At 42.4% G+C, this 27,642-nt stretch overlaps 2 protein-coding genes across 2 annotated transcripts; both read left to right on the forward strand.

Annotated features, from left to right (window-relative positions):
• Positions 1-119: 119 nt before the first annotated feature.
• pibf1 (progesterone immunomodulatory binding factor 1) lies at positions 120-16,530 on the forward strand. The gene is made up of 18 exons (XM_072390815.1): positions 120-755; positions 945-1,045; positions 1,700-1,898; positions 2,034-2,153; positions 2,869-3,002; positions 3,239-3,347; positions 3,460-3,579; positions 3,664-3,725; positions 3,921-4,046; positions 4,525-4,623; positions 7,768-7,933; positions 9,632-9,782; positions 10,068-10,158; positions 10,641-10,743; positions 13,505-13,635; positions 14,649-14,733; positions 15,769-15,948; positions 16,200-16,530. Exons 1-18 carry the CDS (start codon positions 489-491, stop codon positions 16,251-16,253), a joined length of 2,298 nt encoding a protein of 765 aa, XP_072246916.1. The 5' UTR covers positions 120-488; the 3' UTR covers positions 16,254-16,530.
• A 1,275-nt stretch (positions 16,531-17,805) lies between these two features.
• klf5a (Kruppel like factor 5a) lies at positions 17,806-27,098 on the forward strand. The gene is made up of 4 exons (XM_072390819.1): positions 17,806-18,240; positions 19,234-20,344; positions 21,482-21,541; positions 24,056-27,098. Exons 1-4 carry the CDS (start codon positions 18,073-18,075, stop codon positions 24,232-24,234), a joined length of 1,518 nt encoding a protein of 505 aa, XP_072246920.1. The 5' UTR covers positions 17,806-18,072; the 3' UTR covers positions 24,235-27,098.
• The last annotated feature ends 544 nt before the right edge of the window (positions 27,099-27,642 follow it).

The following is a 27,642-nucleotide window of genomic DNA, read 5'->3' on the forward strand; positions in this document are numbered from 1 at the left end:
TTTTACAGCGACCCCAATGTTAGGAGGTAGTACTGCAACGCTGTCCATTGCAACTTTCTGTCAACGAAGGCGTGTTGGTTGCATTTCTTGCTTTCTACCACAGAGGGCGCTGTAACCAACCCTGAACGGACATAGAAGCTTTGGCGGTTAACAGTCGGCACGGAGCGGGACCCTTGAAAATAAAAACAATTGACTGTACGTTTCCGTCATCTCCCGGGTACGACTTATTTTATATCTCCTCACATATTTATTACACAATTACTTAAGTATACGTACTTAGATCGCCAGTGTTTAGCTGCTTATCTTGGATGAGTGTTCGATTAGGTTGGGGTTCTTGCCTCAAACTAACGTATCGCGATGTCTGTAGACACTTGATTGAATTTCTAAACTCTTAATAATCTGAGTCGTTAACCGGGTCACTCACGGTGCTAGTGAACATCAGAAGGAAAATAAGAGGGGTCAAAGTCGTGACCCGAAAACGGTATAAAATGCCTCCGAAGAAGCAGCAGTTCAAGCCGACACCAGCCAATGTCTCCAGCTCCTTAGACCTGGAGTCTGAGGATATCAGTTTAGAGACAACGGTACCCACCACCGAGGATATCTCCTCGTCCGATGAGCAGCGGGACGGCTCCCAGAAGGTGACCCGCCAGCTCATCGAGAGGAAGGAGCTGCTGCATACAGTCCAGCTGCTGAAAATCGAGCTTTCTCAAAAGAATCTCATCATAGACAACATGAAGGCCGACCACATGTCAAAGGTACATGTTCAGATGCTGCACCTCGGAGGAGGTGTGGTTGATGTGGTTTAAGTTAATCCTTGGTTGTGTTGACAGATTCAGACCAAGAGAGGGAAAGGCTGCCATCTCCATCATAAATCTCTTGCAATACTAATTCAGATAACTGTTTTTATGCATGTGTATATTGAAGTGTATTATGTCACGGTTCAGATTGAGGAACTGGAGGAGAGGCTGAACGAAACCCTTCATCAAAAACAAGTGTTGGCCCTAAGACTGGACAGCCAGCTGAAACTTACTCAGGAAGAACAAAGGTTTGTAAATAATAGAGTAAATATGCATGCACAGAAAAGAAAAGCTAATATCTTCATGATAGTCTAACAGCTCTGTCTTTGCTGCTTTGCTGTTGCATCTCCTTGTGTTAACAAAAAAGTGGCCGATGTCTATGTCATTCAGCTGGATTGAGTCTGGTGGATGGACTCCAAGTCCATCATCTTTAACTGTAGCAGGCCACATTAGAATCCTTAACATAGCTAATGGTTTTTCCTCTGACCTCCATGATTCCTCGACTCAAACTTTTTTAAAATCCATGAACATACCTCAAAGAGCCGGTTATTGGTAGATCCCACTGAACTAGAAGCTCTTTGCTGGAGGGATGTGGGAAAATCCCCTGAACAGAACCAAAAAACAGTCTGACTACTGGAGGTATTTATAACTTGGTGTTATAACTTAACACAAACTTGAGCTTTGAGGCCCTTCCTTTTGTTTTCATTTTGAAAATCTAAACGATGGAAGTGGAAACGGTTAACTAGCAGAAACCATTGAAAAACATGTCTTTCACTTTATGCCTTTTTGAAGAATTGGTTCATCTGTTATTTGCTTTGATATTTACGGCAACAAAAATTTGAACGGCCATGAAGCTGCTACGCACAAACAGGAACTGTGTTAATGAAGATTCAAATGATTAGGAAACAGCAGGCTCTGCGTAAGCAGGAGATGGAGGCCATCTTGCTCAGGCAGCAGCAGCTGGAGGAGACTAACCGACAGCTCTGTGAGAAGGCTGGCGAGCTGCGGAGGTCTCTGAGGGATCTGGACATCTCCCAGGACCGATACCAGGAGCTCCGTGGCCTCCCTGACGACAAAATCTCCATACAGGAACACGTAGCTGTAAGTATGTCGGCGCGCTCTATCATAACTACGCCTCCCTGTTGAATGTTGGACCCTGCTGACGGCCACCAGAAAGACAAGATATTCACACGTTGAAGCTGTCAGGGAACATGGTGCCTTTTTTTCCCTCTTTAGATGCGTTTCTTTGAGGCTGTGACTCCTCTGCGGACTCAGCTGGCTCAACTGAATGTGCAGAAAGGCTACTTGGGCGAAGAACTGGACCTACACAGAACAAAGATGAAGACTTTGATGGAGGTACAGAACAGAAGCTCAAGCTTGGAGCACAACTCCTTCGTGAAATAATAGTCTACACTTCTAACATTTCCCATCACAACAATTACGAAAAAGGAAACATGCTGATCTTGTATGTGCAGTATATCATTAAGGCACTACTTTAAGATTTCCATATGTTATAAGAGCACACGTAGTTTGTCCAGAATACGGGTCAATAGAAGAGATGCAGCCATTTCTTTCAAACACTCACTCTCTAAGCTAAGATGTGAAGAGAGGAAACTCATAGGTAGGTAAGTGTTTTAAGCCATCTAAAGCATGTCCACAGCAGCGGGAGTTTACAAAAAAATAAAACACCCGGTTCATACAATCAGCAGTAACCCTGTAGGCATAAATGGCACATTGATGAAATAATGATGCAAAATGTCAGAATGTGTTAAAAAGAAAAAAAGGCTTCTGCTGGAGTAATGGCACTGGGAATGTTTTCCCAGCAGGGGACACTTTTAGATAAAACATGTATTGTTTAAATGTCACTGAGATGTGGCTTTTACAGGTTATAGAATCCATAGCATGGAGAAGTTTTATAAGGACTTCCTAATAAAAGTTTCCCTAAACAGCATGTAAACAGAAGCTTTTTTTTTTTTTTTTTGACAGCGATGCTCAATAAATGTCCCTGTGAAGATATTTAGGACGGCATCTGATAAAGTTCTCGTGGTAACTGATGCATGTGTATCCACAGAGCTACGAGGAGGAGCGGCGGATACGTACAGAGCTGGAGCTGAGGAGCCAGAGACTGACTTTAGAGCTGGCTGATACCAAACAGCTGATCCAGGAGGGAGATTATCGGCGAGACAACTATCCAAATATCAAACGGTGTGTAAATGCAGCAAAGAGAGGGCTGACTCCTCTGAACCCAACTTGCCCTTTGAAGACCAGAACGCAGTACAGCACGTGTTTATCGAACAGTACATGCAACAAACTTACAGTTTCTGAGAAAATATGACATTCATTTGTGGTCATTAATAAAAAACTTCCCTCGTATTTGAGTGCTTCATTTGTAAGGGTTAACTTTAAGGGACTTTTACCTTTTTTTTTCCTGTGGTTTATAGTGAGCGGGACAACTTTGAAGCAGAGCTGAAGGAGTTGAAGAGGCGGTTTGAGACGGTGGACTTGGCTCATGCGGCGCTGACCAGAGAAAGGGACACACTCGGCAGCGAGGTGCATCACACGTACCCGCCCACTTACCCACTTACCCACGCACTCGCGGAGCTCGGTCTCGTTTATGCTCGCAAAATGTTCCCGGGTCAGTCGTGTTCTTTCTGCCCTGCAGGTGGCAACGTTGCAGCAATCAGTAACTCTCCTGCAGAAGGACAAGGAGTACCTGCACAGGCAGAACATGGAACTCAGTGTTCGCTGTGCACATGAAGAAGACCGCCTGGAGAGGCTGCAGGTGCAGGCACATTGTCAACAAGGAAGCGTGTCCGATGCAACACTATGAGGAAGTCACCTTTTGGGTTTTTTTTTTTTTTGTCAGGTTCATTTAGAAGATGCAAAGAGAGCCAGAGAGGATGCCTATGAAAAATATGTAGCATCCAGGTCAGGTTCTACTCTTTCACATCACTCACCCCTTTCCCATGTTCCAGTGCTTGATATTGAAGAACTGAGCTGTGCTTAAATATCAGTGAGACACCAATCAAATGCCCAAATTTTGATTTCGGTTAGCATCTCCCAACTTCTGCGTTATGATCCCATCTGTGATCCGACTATTTTGTCTTATTGTTTCCCTAACAGAGACCACTACAAGTCTGAGTATGAAAACAAGTTGAGAGAGGAGTTGGAGAACATCCGGCTGAAAACCGGTCAGGAGATTGAGAACCTGCAGAGAACCTCAAGAGAGATGTATGAAAGAGAGAACAGGTATCAGTCTTTGTCTTTATATAACCCTTCAAAAACTACTAAGAAATCCATCATGGATGCTATTCAAACCTCAGAAAGTTACCTTTTTTTGTAAGATAGAGATAGATAGATAGAGATAAGATAACAATTTATTATTAACTTGACATTTTTCATGCTAGACTTTAGCTATAGTGATGTGATTGTTTGGATATAATGATTTTTCCCCCTCCCCTTATTAATCATTGAAAATCAATCTGTTTTCCAGTCTCATAGTGACTGAATGTAAAGTATTTTTACAAACTGGAGAGTTTTGTTTAGATGACTTGTCTAAACTGTATTCATCCACTAGTTAAAGGAATAATACAAATGCAAATATCCAAGAGCACGAAGAGCTAACAGCCGGTAATACACAATAACCTCAAAATAAAGGAAATATCTACATAACTTTGAAAGAAGGGAAGTCCTTTTTGTTTCCTCTGAGTTTTTTTTTGTTTTCCAGGAACCTGCGAGAGGCCAGAGACAACGCAGTGTTGGAGAAGGACAGAGCGGTGGCTGCTGAGAGAGACGCTCAATCCAGATATGACCAAGTGCTGGAGCAGTGAGTTTTAACTTTAAAGGGAAAAAAACACACATAATTAAAGAAAACACACTTTGGAATCATCACATTTTTCTGAAGCTGCATGTTGTCTGGTTGGTTCATCCACTGTAAGACATTCTGTCAGCAGTCACCTTTATTTTGGTACGGAGCATAAAATACGCTGTGGAAATATGGCATTTCTGCTAGTTTTATCAGTGTGTTTTATACAACTGAATAAAACGGATTCTGATTATCCGAAGTGTGCATTTATTTGATAATTATATTATCGCGACACAACTCTGGCTGTTTTTGACCTCCACTTTTTTAACATAAAGCAGCATTTACCTTCATCCCATGTTTTAATAACAAAGTCTACATTAATAATCTCATGCACCCCAGTCAGCTTTCCATTCCAGACTCCTGTTAAGAAATCCTGGTGCAGACAGCTTTTTGCTGCTGCTTTGATTACAAGAAAAAAAAAGATTTGCAGGGTCACTGGTTTTTAGTTAGTTTGACGCAAGCAGTAATTAGCTCTTGATCAGCAAGCTATTGGTGCCTCGCTGGAACCAGTTTTCCTGGCTGAGAGTTGGTTTACTGTCGAAACGGGAAGAACTTGTTTAAGATTAGGCTTCAAACAGCCCTGGAAAAGCCTGTCTAAAAGTGGTGTGTAGCAATATCCCACTGTTTCTAGTAAAAATTCCCAAATATAAAGCAGATCCAGTAAACTTCTATATTCTACTTAGTTTAATTTGCATATTTGCTTTCAGTTCCTAAAAGCTGCGTTTATACAGTATTTTTAAATGTATCATACCTCTTGATGGAAAGCCAAGAAACTTTATTTGAGGGCAACCAGGGCCAGCTGGTACAATTCACAGTTAACCCCCTCATTTCTCATATTCATATTTCATATTCGTCGGTCAGAGCAGTATGATGGATATGCGTGCAGCATTATGTCTTCACTGTGTTTACCTGCAAGCTTGTTCTTGCTCTGACGCTGGAGTGTGAGCCTGCTGCAGTCCGTCACTGGTGAATGCTGTGGGGCTGGCGTTTACCGTGTCTTTCTGAAGAGGACATCAACACTTTGCTGCAATCGAGTTATTCGAAGCTAACCTGGAAGTCAGATTGGACTGAAAGTCTGTGAGGGTCTGCCTCCCAGAAGTGGAACACCTTCAGAGCTGATGAAAGCAGGATGCTTCTGAAACTGTGCCTCATGAGATTTTTATTTTTATTTTTTTTAGACCTTCTTCTTCTACCTCCAATAGTTTTATATTCAATATTTAATTTTTTTTTGTAGCTACATGAATTTATTGTTGCTGCCTTGTTATTTCCATACTCAGTCATCTATCCCTGCTCCAGGCAACAATGTCTGTGTCAGGACAGCCTCGAAAGATGCCGTGGGGTCATGGTTGTGTAGGAATTTTCTAAATTTTCTCTGACATTGCAACAGATACTGTGAATCCCTCTTACTCACACTCGTACACAGAAGCACACAAATACTCAGGCATTCATTTACTGTATTACGGGAGCAGGTGTATCGGTCGACTTCCTGTTTTTGTGTCACACACATGTTTTGAAGGTGTGTCGAATTTAATTATGGGGGGGGGGATACGCTTTAACTTTGTGGCCTAATTTACAGTTTGATTTTAACTGTATGTGTTCAACAGAAACACAGGAGCAGCAGCAGTAGTGGTGTCCCCATCCTGGGTTACTACTACATACCTGTCATTTCTCTAAATCCAAACCACCAGCTGTTGGTCTTGCCAAACACCCCCCCCCCATCCCCGCAACACACACACACACACACACATTTCACTCTCTCCCAGGCACTCTCTCTCTGCTGCGATCGCATTCCTTTTCTGCGTTGCATCGCAAGCCAGCAATGACAGATGCTAGCCTCAAGCCCTTCACCCCTAACCCCACGCTTGCCCCTATTTTTGGGGCGGAGAATGAGGGGGAGAAGATTGAAATGGCGTCAGATGATTGAGGCATCGAGGGCCAGCTTAAATCTCTGCGCTCTATTTCGGAATACAGGCTAACCAACTATTCACTGTGATCAAATGGTCGAGCAAACAAAGCAGAGTGTCGAGTGTGGTTTTCAGTTATGCCTCAAAAGCAAACCAACAGCTACTATGACAAAATGGCCTCAGGGAAAAAATAAAAACACGGCAAACTTCACCTCTCTGGAAAAGTTAAAGCTTTTTCTTTCTTTCTTTATTGAGGAAAATGTCGCTTCTTTGCTTTCAGATGGCAGCTGCCACTTATGAAAGAAGGCATGAAATGTCAACCATGTGTACATGTCTGTCACTGTGAGTGCATAGCTCAGGCCTGCGCACTATGGATGATGAAATCTTACCAGGTCAGCTGTAATCGAGAGTTATTAATATTATCCAGCCAACCTCCACGGCTTGATAGAACTTGTGTGAGCATGCCTGAAGGCTGCCTGAGGAGGAATCGCTGCCTTCGCTTTTAGGGCCACAGTAGGTTTTTAATTTCTAGTTCTGATAATCACGTAACCTTATCTTTGAGCTGTTGTTGTTTAGTGTATGAAATTTGACCACAAACAAAGTATTTTTTTGTTTGTTTTTTTTTTTAAATAAAGTACACACGGTTGTCTTTATATTGCGTTTGCGTCCTTTGAAAACAGGAAGTGAGGGATACGTTCTGTCTCTTTCCTCTTTTCTAGTTTAGCATACGGAAAAAAAATATCTTTCTCTGCTAACTGGAATCATTCATGATCAAATAAGATTAAACACTGCTGCAAGCACTGGGAGAAATGATGTTGAAATGATTTTAAGACTTGGCTTTGCTGCTTGGTGGCATTGTGTAATACTGCAGTTGCCAAACGGTTAGATGCCACCTCGACACTTTTTGTAAACTGCTCGTTGCACAAGGCATAAAAACGACTCAGTTGCTTGCTAAATTCTAAACAAATGTCTTTGCAAGCAAATCATTAACAAAAATAGCTGAAAACGAATTATGTGGAGGACGATGGTACCATTTTTTTGAGTTGAGTTTGGTTTCACTGCTTTTTTTCATAGACATAATCTGCATTCACATAATCCATGTGAACAAACACCCATTTTCTTACTTATTCAATCCACCTGCTTACGGTCATGTTGTGGGGTGTGTGACCATCCTGTTTTTGCCCATCCATTTATCCCGTAGGTATCGTCAGCTCCAGTTGGGGACTGACAGCCGGGTAGCAGAACTTTCCAACCAGGCCAAGCTGCACTCCTTCGAAGCAGAGCGCGCTCAGATGCTCAAGGAAGAGACCGCTAAGGCCCTGGCCCAGTGCCAGGTGGAATGTGAGAAACAGCAGAAGAAGCTGGAGGTACTCAAAAAGAAAGCATTCTCTAATTATACGTCTCTCCAAATTGGTATTCCTTGCTGGTTTGAAGGTCATACCCTTGTATGATCCAACATGAAGATTCTTTAATAGATATCAATAAATGTACATATTGTATTCACACAGTAATAAGTTACATGTGAGTATTGTGGTTCTACAGTTATACTGTGGCATGTTGTTGATTGGGCATAAACTTATTGAACAAAGTGACGCAGTATTCTGAACTGTAGTGTCACTGAGCCAGATTCTACAGAGCGAGTTGATTTGTTGTCTTTTTTGTGAGGGCAGTGTGTAAAAAGGATTATAGTCACTTTTAATGAGATAACCTTGAAAGTTACCTTCTTCCTTCCTGACAATAGAACACATTCTCACCTTTTGTCTCCTCCCCTTTAACAGTATAACATCTACAAAAGATCGTAAACATCGCATTGATTATCCGATCTGAGGCTTTGTTTGAAACACGGCTTCTGAAAGTTGAGGGTTTTCTGCTAAACTTCAAACTCTCCATTGAAACTTTTTGTTTCTCTGCCTCTCGAGAACCTCAAAACATGCCAAAAAAAAAGAGAGAGAGAGAGGTTGAACCTTTTGTAGCTTTTGTTGTTGCTTTTATGTTTCCCACCGTCCTTAAAATGATGACGTGATGCTCTTGTGGCATCAGGCTTCAAAGGTAAAAGTATGAATGTGTTAAACATGTTGCATCACGTATGAATGGATTAATGCAGCCACACATATATTTTATTTACTGTATTTTCTGCACTATAAGGCTCACCTGATTATAAAGCGCACCCTCAGTTATGAGGTCCATTTCTGTATTTAACCCATACATAAGGCGCACATATTACCTAATGTTCTCTGATTGGTTTATTGCTGCCAGCACACGTAGTGCATGTATTACGTCCCTGTGTCTGCGGGAAATGGTCCGACGGTCAAAGACAACAGACCGTTGGTCGTTTTTACAACTTATAAACTTATAAACTGCACATCGGTCTGCATCACCCATCTCAGACTGAAGAACAGGCCCTCACTGGGACATGGGCAAAAGCATTAATGATGACACGATTCAATCGCTAAGTACAAGCTAGATACAATCTTCGCCCCATTCAGAGTGAATGGCTGGGATCCGCCTGACCCTGGATTCACACCGAACGCAAGCGAGCGACGGAAGTGGCCAGTTGCCATTCTTTTCCAATGTACGAGAGCGAAGAGGCGCGGCAAAAGTGAACGTGGCGGTAAGAAGGGACAGCGGTGAGTGACGCGAAGGGGGATTAATGCCCCGAGGAATGCTCGGCGCTCTCCGCTGTAAATTCAAAATGGCGGTATCCGTGACAGATTTTGGAATCCGGTGCACACATAAGGCGCACCGGATTATATGGCGCACAGCCATTTTTTATGAAAATTTAAGGCTTTTAGGTGCGCCTTATGGTGCAGAAAATACGGTATATATCGGAGTTCACTGTTTAGTCTTGATTTTGAGTTCTTTACATTATGAAGTACTTTTTTTATCTTTATACATTTAACATACAGATGTGCTAAAACAAAAAGTGCTGAATTGCTAAAAAGAAAAAAATATGTTTTGAATATTGATCTGGAACAAAATCCACAGGTTTGTATGTTTGTTCACTAAACGATGAAAAAAGCAGACAGATCTGTCATTTTCCCTCCTCCTCTCCTCCCGTACCTCAGCTCCTCACTCAGGAGTTTTACAGGCTACAGACGTCATCTGAGAAGCGGCTGGCTGAGCTGCGAGCTCAGAATGCAGAGCAGGCATCTCGACTGGAGACGTATGAAAAGCTCGAGCAAGAGTTGGACCAGGTCACCATGCAGGCTGCCGAAAGTAAGATCATGGCATAGTTCTGCTCCAGCCAGTACATTATACACATGACTGTGAAGTCAGAACAGACGGAAAACAAGCTGGCACTGACAAATTTCAAGTGCTCTGAAATGACGCCATGCATCTGAGAATGTCTGTGGTAAAATGGGAGACGATTTTACTGCAGCGTTCTTCCAATATATTTGCAGTAGCTGCTTGACTGACATGAGCACGACGAGTGAAATCCATCGCACTGTTGTCATAGTAGGATATTTATGCACCCTTTGTATTGTTATTTTTTGATGCCAGTTGAGAATGAGGAAGAGGCCGAGAGAGTTCTGTTCTCATACGGCTACGGAGCCAACGTTCCCACAACAGCCAAAAGAAGACTAAAACAGAGGTAAGGGTACGTGGAAAACCCCACATTTCAGTCGTCGTGAGTGATGTCAGCAAACAGGTTTCCTTTGGGACCACAAAAAAAGGCCTTTCAAAAGCTGCATTACTGCCATGTGTAGTTAATGTGGAATTCATGGTGCATGTTTGTTCACAGATCCCCACTGGTTATCTTTTAAGAGTCCCTTTAAAAGCAGTGTGCATTGCTGTCATTCACACAGGCTCTCTGAAACTTTCAGGTAGCAGTATTTATAGTACAGTTCAGAAACCTCCGAAACTTCAACAGTTGATTGACTGTAGTTTCTGTTGTTCTTCTTAAAAACAAACTGGCATCAGTTTTTTTATTTGAAAACATGTATGTGCAGCCAGAATCCTGAATTGATCCCACCGTCATGGGAACGCCACATTAAAGAGATAAGATGGAACTGCACAGGGCGATCGTGTAAGTTTTGGAATTGCCATAATTGTGTTAGTTTTGTTTTTGGGCAGTGTTCACTTGGCCCGCAGGGTGCTGCAGCTTGAGAGGCAGAACACATCGCTGAGGAGAGAGCTGGAGAGACACCAATCACAGACAGGACAGATATCTGAGGAGGTACACACACATCGGCACCCAACACTCACACGCACCTTTGCCTGGGAACCATCATTTATAGGCAAATGTTCAGTTTTGCGTTCATTTTCATAATCGCACTGCAAGTCCCCACACGCACGTATGTTTGTTTTCCCGATATGACCTCAACTCTCCCACAGCAACACGGTTTATGGCTACTCCAAAGTGTCTATCAAAGTCAGAGTGATTTACTACAACCAACTTTTACCCTTCACCGATTAACAAGTCTTTATCACAGAAGAAAGCTTGGTGGCTCCTCTCTCATTTCCCATTATTTACCTTCTCACATCATCACAGTGCCCTCAGAATAGGTCTGACAGAACGCCTCTGCAGCCATGACATTAAGCCACACTTGTATAATGAAGAAAGAAACTGAGCAGCCTTTGTGAAAGTTTTAGGTATTTTACTGGTTGCTGTAGGTACGGGTAACCCACAACATAAGTGCAAGTAACTGGATGAACAGCGAGTGATGGGTTTGCCACAGAGCTATGAGCATGTTGTTTCGTCAGTTTGGGATTCCACGAAGAGGAAGAGGGAACCAGTGGGGCAAATCCTCCGAGATCCTTAGAAGAACCTACCAATCAAATACCTTAAAAGACTGCTTTGAATGGGCTATTTCATCACTCATTTCACGACGCAGTGAGGGTTACCACAGTCTTTCTTTTTTTTTCTTACAGTGGCTCCTGCCAAATTTGAGTCTATTTTGAAAGTCAAGCCAGAAAAAGGACACCTTGTTTAACAGTAGAGATCACAGACTTTGTATGAGGAAAGCATGAAGTTAGTCCTGCTACCTGTCACACTTGTTGACACAGTGGACATTGGTGCCAAAAACCGTCACAGCCACACACCTCACTCTCCAAACAACTCGCAGCACCAATCACCGAGCTTTTGTTGTGTTTTGCACACCGTGTACGGTACATGTGTACGCAACAATGAGACCTTTGGGTGTATTTATTTTGTCTGTCTGCGACTTTGTGAAGTCACGTGTACACCACTCGTGCACAGATTTCTAAAAACACTCAAATCATCTGGCAGCCAGCGCACTTGTCTCTTCTTCGCTGCTTATTATAATCTCAATGAGAGGGGAGGTTGTCCAAGTCAGAATAGAGTGGGTGGGCAGATCTGAGAACAAATAAACCAGCCGTTTAACTGTCAGCAGTGATTGATTGGCACTTGCCTGGAATAACTCATGATTCATTAAGTATGAAATATGAAAAGTCCTACTTCCTTTCAACTAGAAAGAACCAGGGTGTCGACAGCTTAAACACCCACACAAATACCCTGACTTACTCACCAGTGTCCTTACTCTCCCAGTTCTGCTCACTACTGGCTGGCAGTAAAAGTAGTTTAATGTGTAACACCCTAACCTCTCACCCTTAACTGATTTTAAGCACGATACTGATTGAGAAATATTGCAGTGGTTTTTAATAGATAAAAACCGATCCAGCTCAGATATGCCTTCAATAAAAACACACGTTTATGGGCCCCTGATGCCACCAGAGATAGCGACTTCCAGACTGTGGTTGCTGAGGAAGAATAATCCGAAGATATTTGCCAGATTTACATTATTTTATTCAGTGATAACCACGTGTGAAACAGTTTAGGTATTATGTTATGTTATGTTTATGCATTTGGCAGACGCTTTTATCCAAAGCGACTTACACAGGTAGACAGGTAGGGTATGGGGGTGTTGCCTGAGGACCCCTACTGGAGGAAGTACTTTTCATGCTGGGAATTTAAACCCATGTCACCCACATGAAAGGTGGCAATCTTACCACTACACTATCCAGACTTATTCCTTGATTGCCAACATCAGCTGATACAAGTGTCAAGAGTTTTGTCCTCTTGCATATTAAGTAGAATAACCAATCAGTATTTGCTCAATATGCAGTCAGTTTTTCAGGTTTTTACATGTCAAGACAGTAATAGTTTTTGAAAAAAGAAATTAAAAATCTCTGGTTCTTACCTGGTCTTAAAATTAGGCAAACACAACCTTAGATGACAACAGTCATCCTCCCAAGAGTGGAAGTTTCACCAAATTCACCCAAAGATCAGACTGTACAGTACTAACAGAAAAAATCTAAAGCTGCATCTCAGTCTCTGCAGTCCTTAGTGAGCATGCTAAATGTGAAAGTTCACAACAGCACATTTAGAAAAAGACGAAACAAGTATGGCTTGTTTAAAAGGCTTCCCTTTTCTACATGGCAGCACAGCTTGGGTCTGCAAAGTCGCAACTAACAACAAACCACAAGACTCTGGAGCAATGTCTTTTGGACAGATGAGACCAAAGTGGTGTGTTCGGCCATAATGGCCCAGTCAAAGTCTAGACCTCAAATTGACTGAAATGCTGTGGCAGGACCTTAAAAGAGCTGTTCAAAAATGAATCCCTCCAAACCTCACTGAACTGAAGCAACGTCATAAAGAGAAGTGGGCCAAGATTCCTCCACAGCAATCTGAGAGACAGATAATGCATGCTGATAATACAAAGAATGATTGCTTCAAGTTGTTGCTGCTAAAGGTGGTTCAACAAGCTATTGTATCACGAGAGGTACTTAGTTACGTAGTAGTCTTTTTTTTTTTTTAAATAATGACACTGTAATATGCCATTGTTTATCTCAGGTTGTATTAAACAGATTTTAGGACCCAGTCATAATTATCCTCATTTGTCCTTATGTGTTGAATCATAGAAATGGAACAGGGTGCTCTTTCTTTTTCTGACAACTGTGTGTGTTTTGATCCTTAGTTGTCTGCAGCCAACCAACTGTTGCAGCAGACACAGCAGCCTTACAGCTACCTGATCGAGACAGTGAGGCAAAGGGATGCACAGATCAGCATGCTTAAGGAGCGTGTCTCCTCTCTTGAGGACGATGTCAGGTACGGTCTTGCTCACCGTACCTCCTCCGGTAATGTCATTTGTTTTATATCTTGTTGTTTCCTCGCCATACCTCCCTGCCCTTGGCTGTCTCTGCTTTGTCCTTATCTCCCCTTGTCATCTTCTGCCCACTCTTTCATCCTGTCTTTGAGCAGCTGTGTGCATGAGTTAGTCTGTGCCCAGTAACTATTTCCCATCAGCACATGTACAGCTACCTGGCACTGACCTAAATCCCTGTTGTCACCCTCTGTATTTTAGCTTGACAAATATGCAAGCTGACAGGCTGCAGGTTTTTTCTTGCTGCTCACTGACATTGAGTGCTCACCTTAGGGCAATCAGGAGATGGTGGAAAAAAAAAATCCTTTTTAAATGCCGTCAAGCTTCTCTCTGAAGTTTCCCTGTGGCTGTGCACAGCTATCTATTCACAGCAGAGAAACTGCTCACAGGAGATTCTCTCTTCATGTGCTGAAAGTCTCTCTTACAAGAAGTTTAAATCTTTTTTTTTTCCCCAGATTTCCCAGTGGACCGTGTTGAAGCTGTTATTTTACAATCGATTCAAGATGATTTGCTTTAAAGTCCCCTGTTACCGGTCCCTGCTTGCATGTTTCACAGCCCCGGGGACGGAACATTTTAGCAGGGATGTTGTGAATCTTAGAAATCCATGATTTGTGTTTCTGAATTCTGACTGATTGTTGTATATTCTTGCTCTTTTTTTGTGGGTTTGTTTTCTCCCTCCTTTCAGTACAATCATAAAAAAATAGATGACTTTGAGATTCCAGTGTAACTTGTAACTTTGTTGATCCTTGCCAGACTCCACCCTCAAACACAATAAAGCACATTTTAATTAAGAGTACACATCTGCTGCATGAAGAACATAGCGTTCTTAAAGAATCATATTAGTCATTGAGCAGCTCCTCAGAGTACTACATTTTTTAAAGTCCATACCTAACCGTAAGCATGGTAATATTGTGTTTCCTTAAGATGTGACGTCTGCCTGTTTTCTGATTGACCCCAGCTCCTTGAGGAAGGAGCGCAATGCTCTGCAACAGGTGAAAAACGACATGGCGGCTGACCTGGAGCGACTTCTAAACCACAGAGAGGTGCTTATTCAGATGATGATGTGGGCTTTTTGTTTGAACCAGCAAATATTAGCTTCTTTTCTGTTTGTTTTCTTGAAAGGTCTAAAATGATTAATTTTCCAAATTGCTAAATAATCACTTGACTTGTTTATTTAATGACTCATTATGGCAGCTCTTGTTATGTTTAATGCGATTTAATGTTCACCCCAAAGTTGTTGTGTAGTTATTAGAGCTGCATTCGGTGTCCTCGGTTCTGCTTGAGTTGACTTTGCTGTTTCAAATTTGGCTAGTTCCAGCAAAACCTTCGTGGATATGTCAACTTCTTACGTGGGCCTTAAGCCATAAATATTTAAAAAGAAAAAGGAAAAAAAGAACACAAAGTCCGCCTGTTATGCCTCCCTGCCACCTTTTTTTTATTTTTTTATTACAGCTACAACTGTATTTACGTTATTGATGCATTTTCCAGTGAATTCTTTAATCATTAAAATATAATAGTAATCAAAATATCAATCAAAATATGATAGTGCTATTTTATTTGAGCTAAAGCCAATCTTCTCAGGTTTTCTAAAAATCCCCAAACCTAAAAGAAGTAAATTCTGATTCAATACGTGGAACTGTTTCTCACATCTGAGAGCATATCACAGTTCAGTTTGAAGTATTCTTACTTAAAAATGACAAACAATTTAGAAAATGTGTCCCCAAGCCAGACGTTTGCTGTATTAAGTATGTGCACTGTCATAGACAGCTGTTCCTCAGCTTGGCTGTTTGAGATGCCACTAGCTTGAGTCTGTTTGTGTGGATGCGTGTGTGCTCGTGCGTGTGTGCGACATGCCAGGGCTCATGTCCTCAGAGGTGATAAATAGAACCGTGAAAGGGTCCAGAGTCCTCCCCTCTGTCCCGCTGCTGCTGCCACCCCTGCAGACCCTTGAGCTTGTTGAACTACCAAATATGATAAGAGTGCAAATACATTTCTTGTGCAAATTCATAACAATCCTTTTCTATTTCTATTCTATTTTCCTTGTTTCCTTCACCGTGTGTTTCATTGTGATTCACCAGGAGTTGGCCATGATGAAGCAGGTCCTCATCAGCATGCGGTCCAGGCAGGGAGACGCTCTGAACGTGTGGGAAACAGAAAGAGCTGGGATCGGGGCCTCTGGTTCAGGAAAACAGCAGCCCAAACGCACCAACAGGACCACGGAAGAAGAATCGCCAACCAAGCCCAAACCCACTGTGTTTGTGAGTGTCTCACGTGGCAACACTCTCTTATGAGTCACACCGCCTTAACCTGCCCGGACAGAAGTTCAGACAAAGAAACGACAGAGATTGAAAAGAAATTATTAATCTCTTTTTTTGTCGTTTAGTTTCATTTGAGTGTGAGTCAACAGAGCAAAGATATGCTGTAGAATATTCTGTTGAGTCATGTGAACTTTGAATAGGTAAAATGCTCCTGCTACTGCATTTCATACTTTCTTCTCTCTTATTTGCAGACCAATAAAGACGTTCCTGATTGGTACCAAAGGCTGAAACAGAAACCCAAATGAACATTTGTGTCACCACCGGTGCTTACTCAGGACTTGAAAAATTGTACGTTTTTTTTTTTTGTTTGTTTTTAAAACTTGTGAGTTCCACCTGCTTTCAGCTGTGATCATAAACGGATGAAAAACTAGCTGCTTCACGTGTTTTCTGTGTTCTGGTTCTTCCTGATTGGTACCAAAGGCTGAAACAGAAACCCAAATGAACATTTGTGTCACCACCGGTGCTTACTCAGGACTTGAAAAATTGTACTTTTTTTATATATAAAGGCTGTTGTTTTTAAAACATGTGAGTTCCACCTACTTTCAGCTCTCAGCAACTTTTCAAATACAAAAGCCTAAACAGCTGCATCTTTCTGAGTGTTTTGTTTTCTTTATCTTTGCTTAGATATAATTCAAAAGATAAATGTCCTTCACGTTAGTCTAAAATCAGAGGTATTACCCTCCAGAGGGTACAAATTCCTTACTAACTGACTGCCCAAAAATTCCTTTTCCTTGGCAGTGGTCTATTTTATTAGGTCTGTCTATCATTATTTCCTCAACTTTTCCTGGCTTCCACGTACTGGTTGCTACAGACAAACAACTCTGCAGGAACCTTAGCCTTTGATTTGTATGGGCCGAAGCTCCTTTGGCTTTAAATATAGACATACTAGGCATACCTTTATCATTTCAGACCATGTTCTTATTGGTGTCATATTAAACTCGTCCACACGGCTGCTGTAAAGCTGTGTTGTCCCCTTTTTTTCATATCCCAATGCCTTTTTGGCTAAAAGCTCACAAAATGCACCCACTGCCGTCATAATGAAGCGCATTTTCCTTGAAAGATGATAGTTTTTTTCCTGTTTGTACAAAATGAACATGATTGTCCAGGGCTTCATAACATGTAGACACAGCAGCACAAGTTCATAGCACAAGCATGACTTGATAAGTTGAACTACAGACTTATGTTAATAGGAATCCACCATTAAATGGTGTAATGTAGTTTTTTTAGTTGGTTTATTTTCAAATGGATCTCTACTGAGTTGTGAAGTTGGAGACTAAATCACTTGGAGCCATAGCTCAGGCCAAAACACTTCTTTTACTCTCCTTAAATAACGTCACCTCATTTCATTGTATGAATGTATTTGAAATATTTTGCAGTCTTTAAATTATTCAGCGCAGTATAACGTTCCCACGATTAACTCCACATTGACCGGCTCCAACTGTGAAACCACTAAATGGTTTGAATCCATTAAATGTGTCATGGATTCGAGGTACTTTTTTGGATTCTAACAGTTGTGTATTTTCACATTTCACCGTGAAACCGTCATGGTGTCTTGTCTTTTTTTACTGAAGAGAACAACATTTCACTGCGGCCAAGGCCAAATTTAAATCTACTTTGAATGTGTGGAAGACTGTGGCTGCAGCAGCTTCAAAACAGCAAGAGACGAGGGGAAAATGTGTCGTTTGAGAAGGCTGGAGTTTAACCCTCGCCCCCTTTATGTTGTCCGGCCGGTCCCGCACACTTTACAACACGGTTGTTAATGTATTTAGATGGAGCGAAGGGCGGTGGCCGGTGAATGAATGATCAAAGCGGTTTTAAGGCTCGGTGGGCGGTGCGTGCTCTGTATTTACTCTGGGCTGCTCCGCCCTGCAGCGAGAGATAGAAAACTGTCTGTGGGCCGGAGGGATGGAACAAGTGGAAAGAGATGTTGCCGACAGGCACACATTAATTACTCCACCACACGCACTACACCTCTTCGGCTTCACTCCTCTGTCAGCACGCTGTGGCATCCTCCTTTCTGCATAACGCTGAGAGCGATCGTTTGCGCTGCTGCGTTGGAGCTTCATGGCCGCAACACTGACGATGAGCGGCGGCTGCGTGCAGGAGGACCCCTTCTACCCGCTGCAGAAGGCGAATCTACCCGCTGGATTCACTCTGGAGGACGCGGCGTTGTTCGCCTTGGACTGCAAGATCCCCGGATCGGACAAACCGGGACAAAATGACTTCACACAGGTAAACCAGGCTGAAATGAAACCGACTTCACATGTTATGTATTTCTTTGAATGGGCGTGGCAGATCGGTTGTGATCCCAGGTTGTTTCTGAGATGGCCTCCGATTTTAACTGGGCCTCGCTGCGTGATGTTAATCATCACTTTGTTTTGCACTATTTTCGGGAATAAGCGAGCGGGCTGCGAGCAGCTGGACGTGTGGCAGAGCCGCTCCGCTCCGCCCGCAAACGCATTCACCGCATGTTTTCTGTGCCAGTCAGCCAGTTGGTCACCAGTTGTTGGTCTCCCCTTGGCGTCCGCTCACACCACCATACCACCCTCACGACAACTGACTCCAGCTTCGGACAGAAATGTCCCCGCAACTCTGTCCCCAGTTAGAAACTTGTGCAGCGGGAGAGAGAAGCCTGTATAACAGCTGGTAGGATCAGGAGCCTCAAATAGCTGCCCATCCCCAGACTACTGCTGCTGCAGCAGCAGCGGACAGGGAGGCATGGGTGTTTCCCCATTCCCTTTCATGTTGCTGTTTCATCCTCTGCTGCAGGGCTTATCTAACTTTTATACTGGTTAGATCCACAGGAGTGATACCATTAGGCACAGTATGAAGGAGACATGAAGTTGCTCACCTCAAGTGCCAGTTTGATTTGTGCCAGGCTTACTCTTTATTCCTGTTATAAGTGCACATGTGTAAGTTTTACACTCTTTATGTGAAAGGTCTGATCCCTTACATGTTCGGATCTGTTACTGTCGGCTGCACTGAAGGAAGGTTTCTGAGTTCAGCCTTTGCAGGCAGAGGGGGAATGTTGCAGCCGCCTATTGATGACTACTTGATAAATGTTTTAGCAGTGACTGTTCTATCAAATCTTTGTCTTCTCAAAATAGTGCCAAAATAGTGCCTAGTGGAAGCTAGAGAGAAACTTCTGCTGAAGTTTGAGCTAAGCAGATTTGATTTACAGTTGTTAAACAATTTATTTCTGTGCGTTTGCCTTTTTACTTACAGGCAAAGTGTGAGATGGACAGATATCTCTCCCCTCAGCCTCCTCCCTTCCAAGCAGGCAGCCAGCAGAAGTCACACAGAGACAGTACATCTGCAGTGGATCAGTTCTTTGCTGACGATCACACTGGGGCTCCCTACACTCTCAACATGAATCTTTACCTCCCTGACGTGGCCTACCTGAGGATGGGTTTGAGTCAGCAGGTGCGGCACTCTCAGCACCAGAACCATCCAGGTCTCACGCAAATTAAAACTGAAACTGCCTCTTCGTGCTTCTCCCCCAACCTACAGCCTCACTGCCCTAACACTACACCCACAAGTAGCTGCAGCACATCTGGGCATGACCCTGGCAATATTGCCATGGAATCCTCAGCCATAAACATGACGTTAGCAGGGTTACCAGACTTCACCAGTGTTTTCACCCAGTCGGGAGGCAGCCGCGGTGGTGATTCACTGTCAGAAGTGTTTGTCAAACAGGAAATGACATCACAGTTTGATCAGCACGGTCTCAACCATGACAACAGTGGCTCGCTGTTTCAGCTCCTAAACTCCAGTTTGGATCATCACCATGGCAATGGTATGGAGGCTCAGCATCATCATCATCAGCAGCAGATGCAACACAATTCCACCAGCGCAATCCACGCGCCTTTCCACGATTTACCTGTTGCTTCCTCTGCCTCCCAGCAAGAGCAAACTGCCAAACCTGCCTACCGCAGCCTGGGCAGTGGTGTGTACACACATCCTCACACTCAGGCACATCCCCATTTCCTGCAGCAGCAGGTGCCCTACCTGCCGCCCTCCCCGCCAAGCTCGGAGCCGGGTAGCCCTGACAGGCAGAAGGAGCTGCTCCACACAATGTCTCCTCCTCCTTCATATGCAGCCACTATTGCCTCCAAGCTAGCAGGCAGCACCCCGGGACTTGGACCTGGCCCGGGACCAGGCAGCTTAGCCTTGTCCCTTACTGCAGGTCCCACACCGGTCCAAGGCCCATCTACAGTCCTTCCTCAAGTTCCCACAGCAAGTCCAAGCCCAACTCAGAATCCCATGCCGGTCCGCTACAATAGGAGGAACAATCCAGACTTGGAAAAAAGACGGATCCACCACTGTGATTACCCAGGTTAGAAATACAACACATGCCCACCACTGTACGTGCACGGGGATTGTTACTGCTGTAGTGTGTGTGTGTGTGTGTGTGTTTGTTTTTTCACTGCACTGTGGTCAGGTGAATGTCAGGTCACTCAGAAAGGTCAGCATTATGGCAACCAGATTCATTTTAAGAGTCCCATGCATTTTTTTTAAATTACATGTTATGCTTTAAATGACTTTCCCAGACCTTTTGGTCACCATGCCTACTATACACTCTTCTGAAATAACAATATTATGGCGATGGAGACTGTCAGCCACTGACTTTCACTTAACTATAAGGTCTGAGAAGCACTTTGCATTTACTATTGCACCTTAAACAATTGTGTCAGTCTCAGTCAGGAGCTCCCACTCACTACTGCGGCTTCTAAATCATCGCTGGAATGATTGTGGAATGATCTTGTGTGTGTGTGTGTGTGGGTGTGTTAATTACATAGATGTTCTCCTGTAGTCTTTTGATCTTTTTTTCCCACACACACATTTGTATGCATACTTGAGATTGCTCACTCAGGTTAAAGTATTTTCTTAAACTGGCTTACACAAATACATAGAAACACACAAACTGAAGCTGTAAGATGTGCAGCTACTTGTAGGACGTGTATTGTTAACTCGCCTGTGGCGGCATGTAAAATAGGCTTAAGCAGAGCTCTCCTGAGCATGTTAGCGCACGTCTAACTTCTTTAAAAGTCAGATGAAGCAAATCAATCATTTCCACAGATTTGCAGTGTCTAGCAGTCACTCTGCTGCAGCTGCTCAGACAATTTGTTGAATCGTTTTTTAAAAGATCATTTTATAACCCTTTTTACTCCCTTTACTTTGCAATTTACATTCACCTATGTGCAGTATTCTGTTTGGTCAGTGGCTTAGCTATGAAAGTTTCATGACTAAATCAAACAATCTTGTCTGTTTTTGAGCAACAAGACCTGGAAAAGTCCTGTTTTTGAGTTTCTACAAAATATGTACCATATTTCATTCCAAACAGCTTCTGCTCTTCATTAGTTGAAATTTCTTGCATACCACAGCTCAGTTTATTGGGTAAATACATATCTGACACATGCAGATTATTTGGCCTTAACCGTCTGTTTGTGTTTATCTCCATGTCTGTCGTCAGGCTGCAAGAAGGTCTACACCAAGTCATCCCATCTGAAAGCCCACCTCAGGACTCACACGGGTAAGATGTTCCTCAAATTAAGTTAGCTTTTTTTAAAAAAAGACCCATAAAAAAAACTAAGCTGCCAATAGGACTCAGATTTCAGTATCTGCACTGGCACCGTGTTGCTAGGCAGAGTGTTGTGTTCTTGGCATGTGTGTGTAAATGTATCCTTCCCCATTCCCATCCTCTGCCCAATATACTATTCCATCAAAACAGGTGGAAGTGACACACTTCTGCCAGGGGATGACTCTCAGACTATGTGGTCAGAGCTACACTTGTGGTGCCATCTTTTTCTGAACCACATTACATAGAGCATGTTCAAACACATTTTTTAGACTAGGTTGGCTTTTTTTCCACAATGAATATATAAGTGTTTTTACACAGACAAAAACTATATGGTCTCATCTGTATATCTGCTCATCTATGCACTTTACGGACAGTTTTTCTCTATCTTTCATCCCCTCTGGCTCCCTTGTCTTTATCGAAATCAGTCTCCTTCTCTCACATTTACTTTTGAGCCATTTGGTTTTGGATGAGCAAAGTCACCAAACAAGTGCTTAGGTGTTGGGCCCCACCTCGCTCCAGCTAACAAAACAGAGCTTCTGTTGATATCTACACATTCCTCCCTCATCTGGAAGCACACACAAAACTCACTCTCACCCAGAATGTGTTCCACTTTTGAATCTGAACTACATGTTCAGAACAACATTGTGGGTGTGTGTTCATTGCAATTCAGTACTGGGAACATGACACGACAATTAGATCTGGCGTCATTCATGCTGCAGGCTGATTGTGGTTATTGCAGTTATTATAGACCACAAAATGAGAGCACAACACGTAAATGGTTATGTAGCAGAAACTACATATCCTCTCTGCTTTTGTCAGCCTTGCTCAGTTATCGTCTCTTGATTATTATTATTTTTTTCCTCTTCATCCCTTTCATTGATCTAATCATTGTCGTCTCTGTTTTTTCTGCCATGCTCCCACCTTCAAACCTCCTTGGATCCCCCTCCTCCCATTTATATCGGTCTTTGTCTCTTACTCGCGCTACTTCTTTTATTCAGCTGCTTGAATGCACACTGAGATGCACTCATACACACATGCACAAGCGCACACACACACAAACACACGTCCTCACTCACACACCTGTCAGTAATCTGTATGGGATGATTCCTAATGCGTTTGGGTCCCTGTGGGAGTTCCCACTCTAATCTCCATCAACATCCATTACCCTGATTGTAAGTGTGTTGGATGGTGCGTGTGTGTGTGTGTGTGTGTGTGAGTGGGTGGATGTGTTTTAGTGTGTCTAGAGTTCATTCTTCTTTGTTTTTCCTCAACGTCTTTTGACCGTCTTTCCACACTGTGTTCAGTTTCAGGTGTGTGTTCCTCAGTTCAGTTTGGTGATTTATTTTGGAACAGCTTTATCTTTGTTGTTTTAGCAACGCTGTGGAGCTCCCTGCGCTTGTTAAGAGACTTGATTCAAATGATTAAACATTGACGGACTCAACTCTCGTCCGCATGGAGGATACAGATGTTCCACAAATTTATGTAGATCTGTTCTGTCCTCCTTCTTCAGACGTTTTTTCAGCGACTCCATGCCTTAAGGTTTGCGTTGTTTTTACATTCGCTGTGAAATACAACTAAGGTGTTCTATTGGATTCAGGTTAGGTGACATACTTTTCTCGGTCACAGTTTTCACTTTTTTGTTTTATGTTCAGGGACTCTTGTGGTTTTGGCTGTGTCAAAGTCATCTTGTCAATCAGCGTGTTGTTTTTCCAACAGAGAGTATAAGTATGATCTCTCCAGCACTTTTTGGACCCCTGTTGCTCCACAGCATCACACTCCCACCTCTGTGCTTTACTGTGACGGCTATGCACAGTAAACAGCAAATAAATCTCCTTTCTATTTATTTTTTACTTTATTTGTGTGTGAGAGACACCACCACCCATGCACACATAAGTGTAGAACAGCTTTTTATAATATTGAGGTACAAACTGTTGACGCTCACGTTTGGGCCTGTAGACTTAAATAGGTGGTTGGTCACTGGTTGAGTTTCATGCCTTAGACAACAGTGGCCATGAAGGGGGGAGGTCACAATCAATTTCTAAAAAACCTGCTGCTGTAGATTGGCGGGAATGGCAGACTTGCAGACAAACAGGCTGAACCCACCAGACACATACTAGAAGCAGAGGCAGACAATACAGATCAGTCGCCGTGAGAAACTTGCAGCGTTAGTGTCGGGGAGCTAATAGAATGCCTGTGAGTGACAGCGTTGTGACTGTATATTTTGTCAGACAGCTGGAGTTTTCTGTAAAGCCTGTTTTCCCAGTTTCTCCACCCAACCGTATGAATCATTGAGTCATTAAGGAATTAGCTTGTGTTTTCACAAAAATAGTTGTCCTCTGTGTGTGTGTGTATTGACACGGCTCTGATCTGTCATCGCTCGTTGGAGATCTTGTGATTATGTAAGACATTTGACTCAACTTTGCTGTTCTCTCAGCTGGACTGACTCTCTTGTTCCCCACCCTGTAGGTGAGAAGCCGTACAGGTGTACGTGGGACAGCTGCGACTGGCGCTTCGCTCGTTCGGATGAGCTGACACGTCACTACCGGAAACACACGGGCGCCAAACCCTTCCAGTGTGCCGTCTGCTCCCGCTCCTTCTCACGATCCGACCACCTCGCCCTGCACATGAAGAGACATCAGAACTAGCAACATTTGCACACACGCTAAAATGATATTGTTCAAGCACTATTGTGACACACATAAAACACTCACTCCGTCTCCCACAGCGACAACGTCGCAGGCTGCGTGATGCAGAGCGGCTTTCATTGACGTCACTTCTCCTCCTGGTGCTGCTATCGTGTGCCATAACAGTACGATAGCCTAAAAAAACCATGTTGCTCCCAACCCAGAGTGGGACGAGTAGGAGGTTGTAAAGCAGGAAGATAGCAGCCATCCTGGTCCCTTAACCTCCACATATACCTGGTTTAGATAAAGTATGACAAATACAAAAAAGACAGATGATAATAAAAAGAAAATGGTAGCTCTTAGATGTGTTTCCTCTCCATTTTGGACTTTGTGTGACTGGAATGAAACCATTGAAACATCATCATCTGTCCTTACTGTAATGTAGAACTTCCTGAAAACTAGCCAAACAAAATCTATGTTTACTCATTGGTTTGTTTGTTTATATAACTGGAATATCCAGATTTTTTTTTTTTTTTTTTTTTTAAACAAATCCTTAGGTTTGCACTAGAATCGATTATCTCTCAGCCTTTTTGGCCCATGCATCTCATTCACCACTGGAGCAACCATTATCACTACTGGACTGAATCTCTGAGAAAGCCACATAAGTCATTGCTGTTCAGATATTAAAAATTGAAGGCATTTATACTCTGGAGACAAGGAAGATAAAGCAGGAAAAAGAAGAGAGTGGGGTGGAGATGGAGAGATAAAAAGATTTTTGATTTTATAGAGAGGAGATGTGCGGAAGACTGAGTAACAGAGGAACGTGGATGGATACTGAAGAGCAGCAATTAGGTGATGAATTATTTAGGTGTTTTTTTTTTGTTTTTTTTCTTCGATGGATTTCCAACCAGACAAATGTAAGCAGAACCCATCTTAGAGATCACTCAGTTAAAACAGAAGTGACTGTATTTGATGCACAAGCTTGAATTAAGAGTCTTCAAAAATATTTCTGTACAGATGTGTCATCAAACGGTTTACTTCCTGTAAATGTTTTAACCAAAGTATCCTTCTTAATTATCAACACCTTATTAAGTGCCTCCTTCTCTGGTTCATGTGTTTCTGTTCTGTGGTAACGGAGCTGTGATTCACGTGGGTGGTTCCTTTAAACACACATGGTGCTGTTTTTATTTCCTAATCTGTCAAATGTCTGGACTCGACTTGGAAAAAAAAAAGAAAGAAAGAAAAACTTTACCGTTTTGATGTTTGCCATTGTTATGTGACAGCTCAGCTCTGGCCACTTCACAGACATCCTGACATTGTGTGGAACTTTTGTACAAAAGTGACAGTCAGTCCTTTCTCCGAGGGTTTTCCATTCTCTGACTCTGAACGCAGCTGACTAGCAACTCGGCTCTATCGGTCAATCCAACATGGACACATGCTCTGTTAAAGGACAGGTTCACTTTGTTTTTAACTTTGGGAGATATCCATGTGATTTTATTGTTGGCTTCTTGTAACTTTGGTTAAATCTGAGTGGTTGCTTTTTTTCCACAGAACATGGATTTTTTATCCCCTTATCACTTGTATTGAAATCTCTCGAGGACAGGATTTATGATATTAGGATCTTTTGACCTTATCATTAAAAATACCTTAGAAATACTTACAGTACTGTGCAAAGGTCTTAACCCACCCCTCATGTCTTTATATTTTGCTTCCAATGAGCCAGACTTTCTTGTCTTTTACCGTGGTTTTGAGCAGACGTTCTCCAGGCTTTCTGAAGGTCTTTCAAAGTTTTTCTTTTGACTTTGGCAGATTACTTTTCTCATTTTCAGCCCAGTACTTGTAGCTTACCATTTTGGGAACAATGTTTTTATATAAATTATTACCTGCTTAACACTGACTTGAATCATTCAGGTATAAAAACCAGTATGGTGTCCATGCAAAGCAGACAGCTCAGCTAAGAACCACAATTTTCTGGCGATGCATAAAGACCTGAAGGGTGGCTTAAGACTTTGGTACAGTAATTTAGCAACAAATATATATATATAAAACTGAACTGATCTCATTAACCAGAAACCCTGTAAACACATTAAGATCTAAATCATCTTTTTAAAAAGAATTCCAAAAAGAAAAACATATCTCAGCCTGTGGAGCAAATGGAAACATTAAGATAAACCCATTTTGAGAGCTTATTAGATGTATATTTTTGTTATAAATACCACCTTTTGCTTTAATGCCCATCAAAATTTAAAAGACAAAAGAAATGTTCATATGTCTTATGAAAAGAAACATTCTTTTAAAGGCACCGACATCAGGTTTGAATGGGGTTTACAAGCTTTTTTGCATTTGGTCTTAATGGGATATTTAGTATACTGAACAAAAGAGTGCTACAAAGGGGGGAAAAAGTGTGTACCTGTCCTTTACTATAATTTAGGGTGTCCATTTGATGGTGTGACTCAGCCTGCAACTATAAGTGTGTTTGTTCATTCACTGCAGGTAGCATAAAGACAATATAGCACTGTAATGTATCATGGTAAATCTGTCTATTTATTTGATTGTGCAGAAGTGGGGGTTGTATCAGATCAACGTTTTTTCCCCAACAAAAATGCCTTAATGTAAATATATATGCACTGTAAATACGTCTCTCCCCTTTTTTATTTTGTTAACAACAGGACAAAAGAGGAAAGTGTCCTGCATCCCAAACTATTTGAGCCTCGTTTTCTTTTCTTTAGTTTTGTGCTCTTGTCAAACCATTGTTTTATATATTGTCCTTCCAACAACTTATTTTGTAGATTTTTTTTTCCTTCCATGATAAACGTTCCAAAGACAAAAGTTGTTTTTCTTCAACTGAGTGAAGCCGATGCTAATAAAGTCAACTGACACTTTTACAGATTTGCTTTTGGCTGAAATTAATGGGACATGAGATTTCTTCTTTAACTTGCTAACGTGTGATGATGTGCAAATATGTTCCAAAGTGAGCGGTTTCTCTGTGGGTTCTACATCAAAGCAAACACATGCTGTGCAGATAGAAAGTGATGTACCTGAGGGACATTAGGACAAGTCTTGTCAAGACTTAAATAAAACAAATGACACATAACCACACTTAATGTTTCAGAATCGAAACATGTTTTGTATGCAAGTGAACACCATGTTTCTGGGATTTTCTGTGGTAGAGCTGACATACTTTAAAAGTAAGTATAAGCAAAGATAGATGAGAAGGGAAGATGTGGAGGAGAGGCAAAGCGATCTCGTCCAGGACCTGCAAGTAACCTGCAGCACCCTTGCTGATCAACAAACAATAGTCCTTTGATATCTCAGCAAGAGACAATGGACAAGAAAATAAATCTGACCGCCACTCGGGGACCGCAGGGGAATCCCACTGTATTGAAATGGACGTTCAAACATGCACACAACACCATATGTTCTTGGTTT

This window comes from Leuresthes tenuis, unplaced genomic scaffold (assembly GCF_036924035.1).
Source record: "Leuresthes tenuis unplaced genomic scaffold, fLeuTen1.0.hap1 SCAF_8, whole genome shotgun sequence".
Taxonomy (NCBI): domain Eukaryota; kingdom Metazoa; phylum Chordata; class Actinopteri; order Atheriniformes; family Atherinopsidae; genus Leuresthes; species Leuresthes tenuis.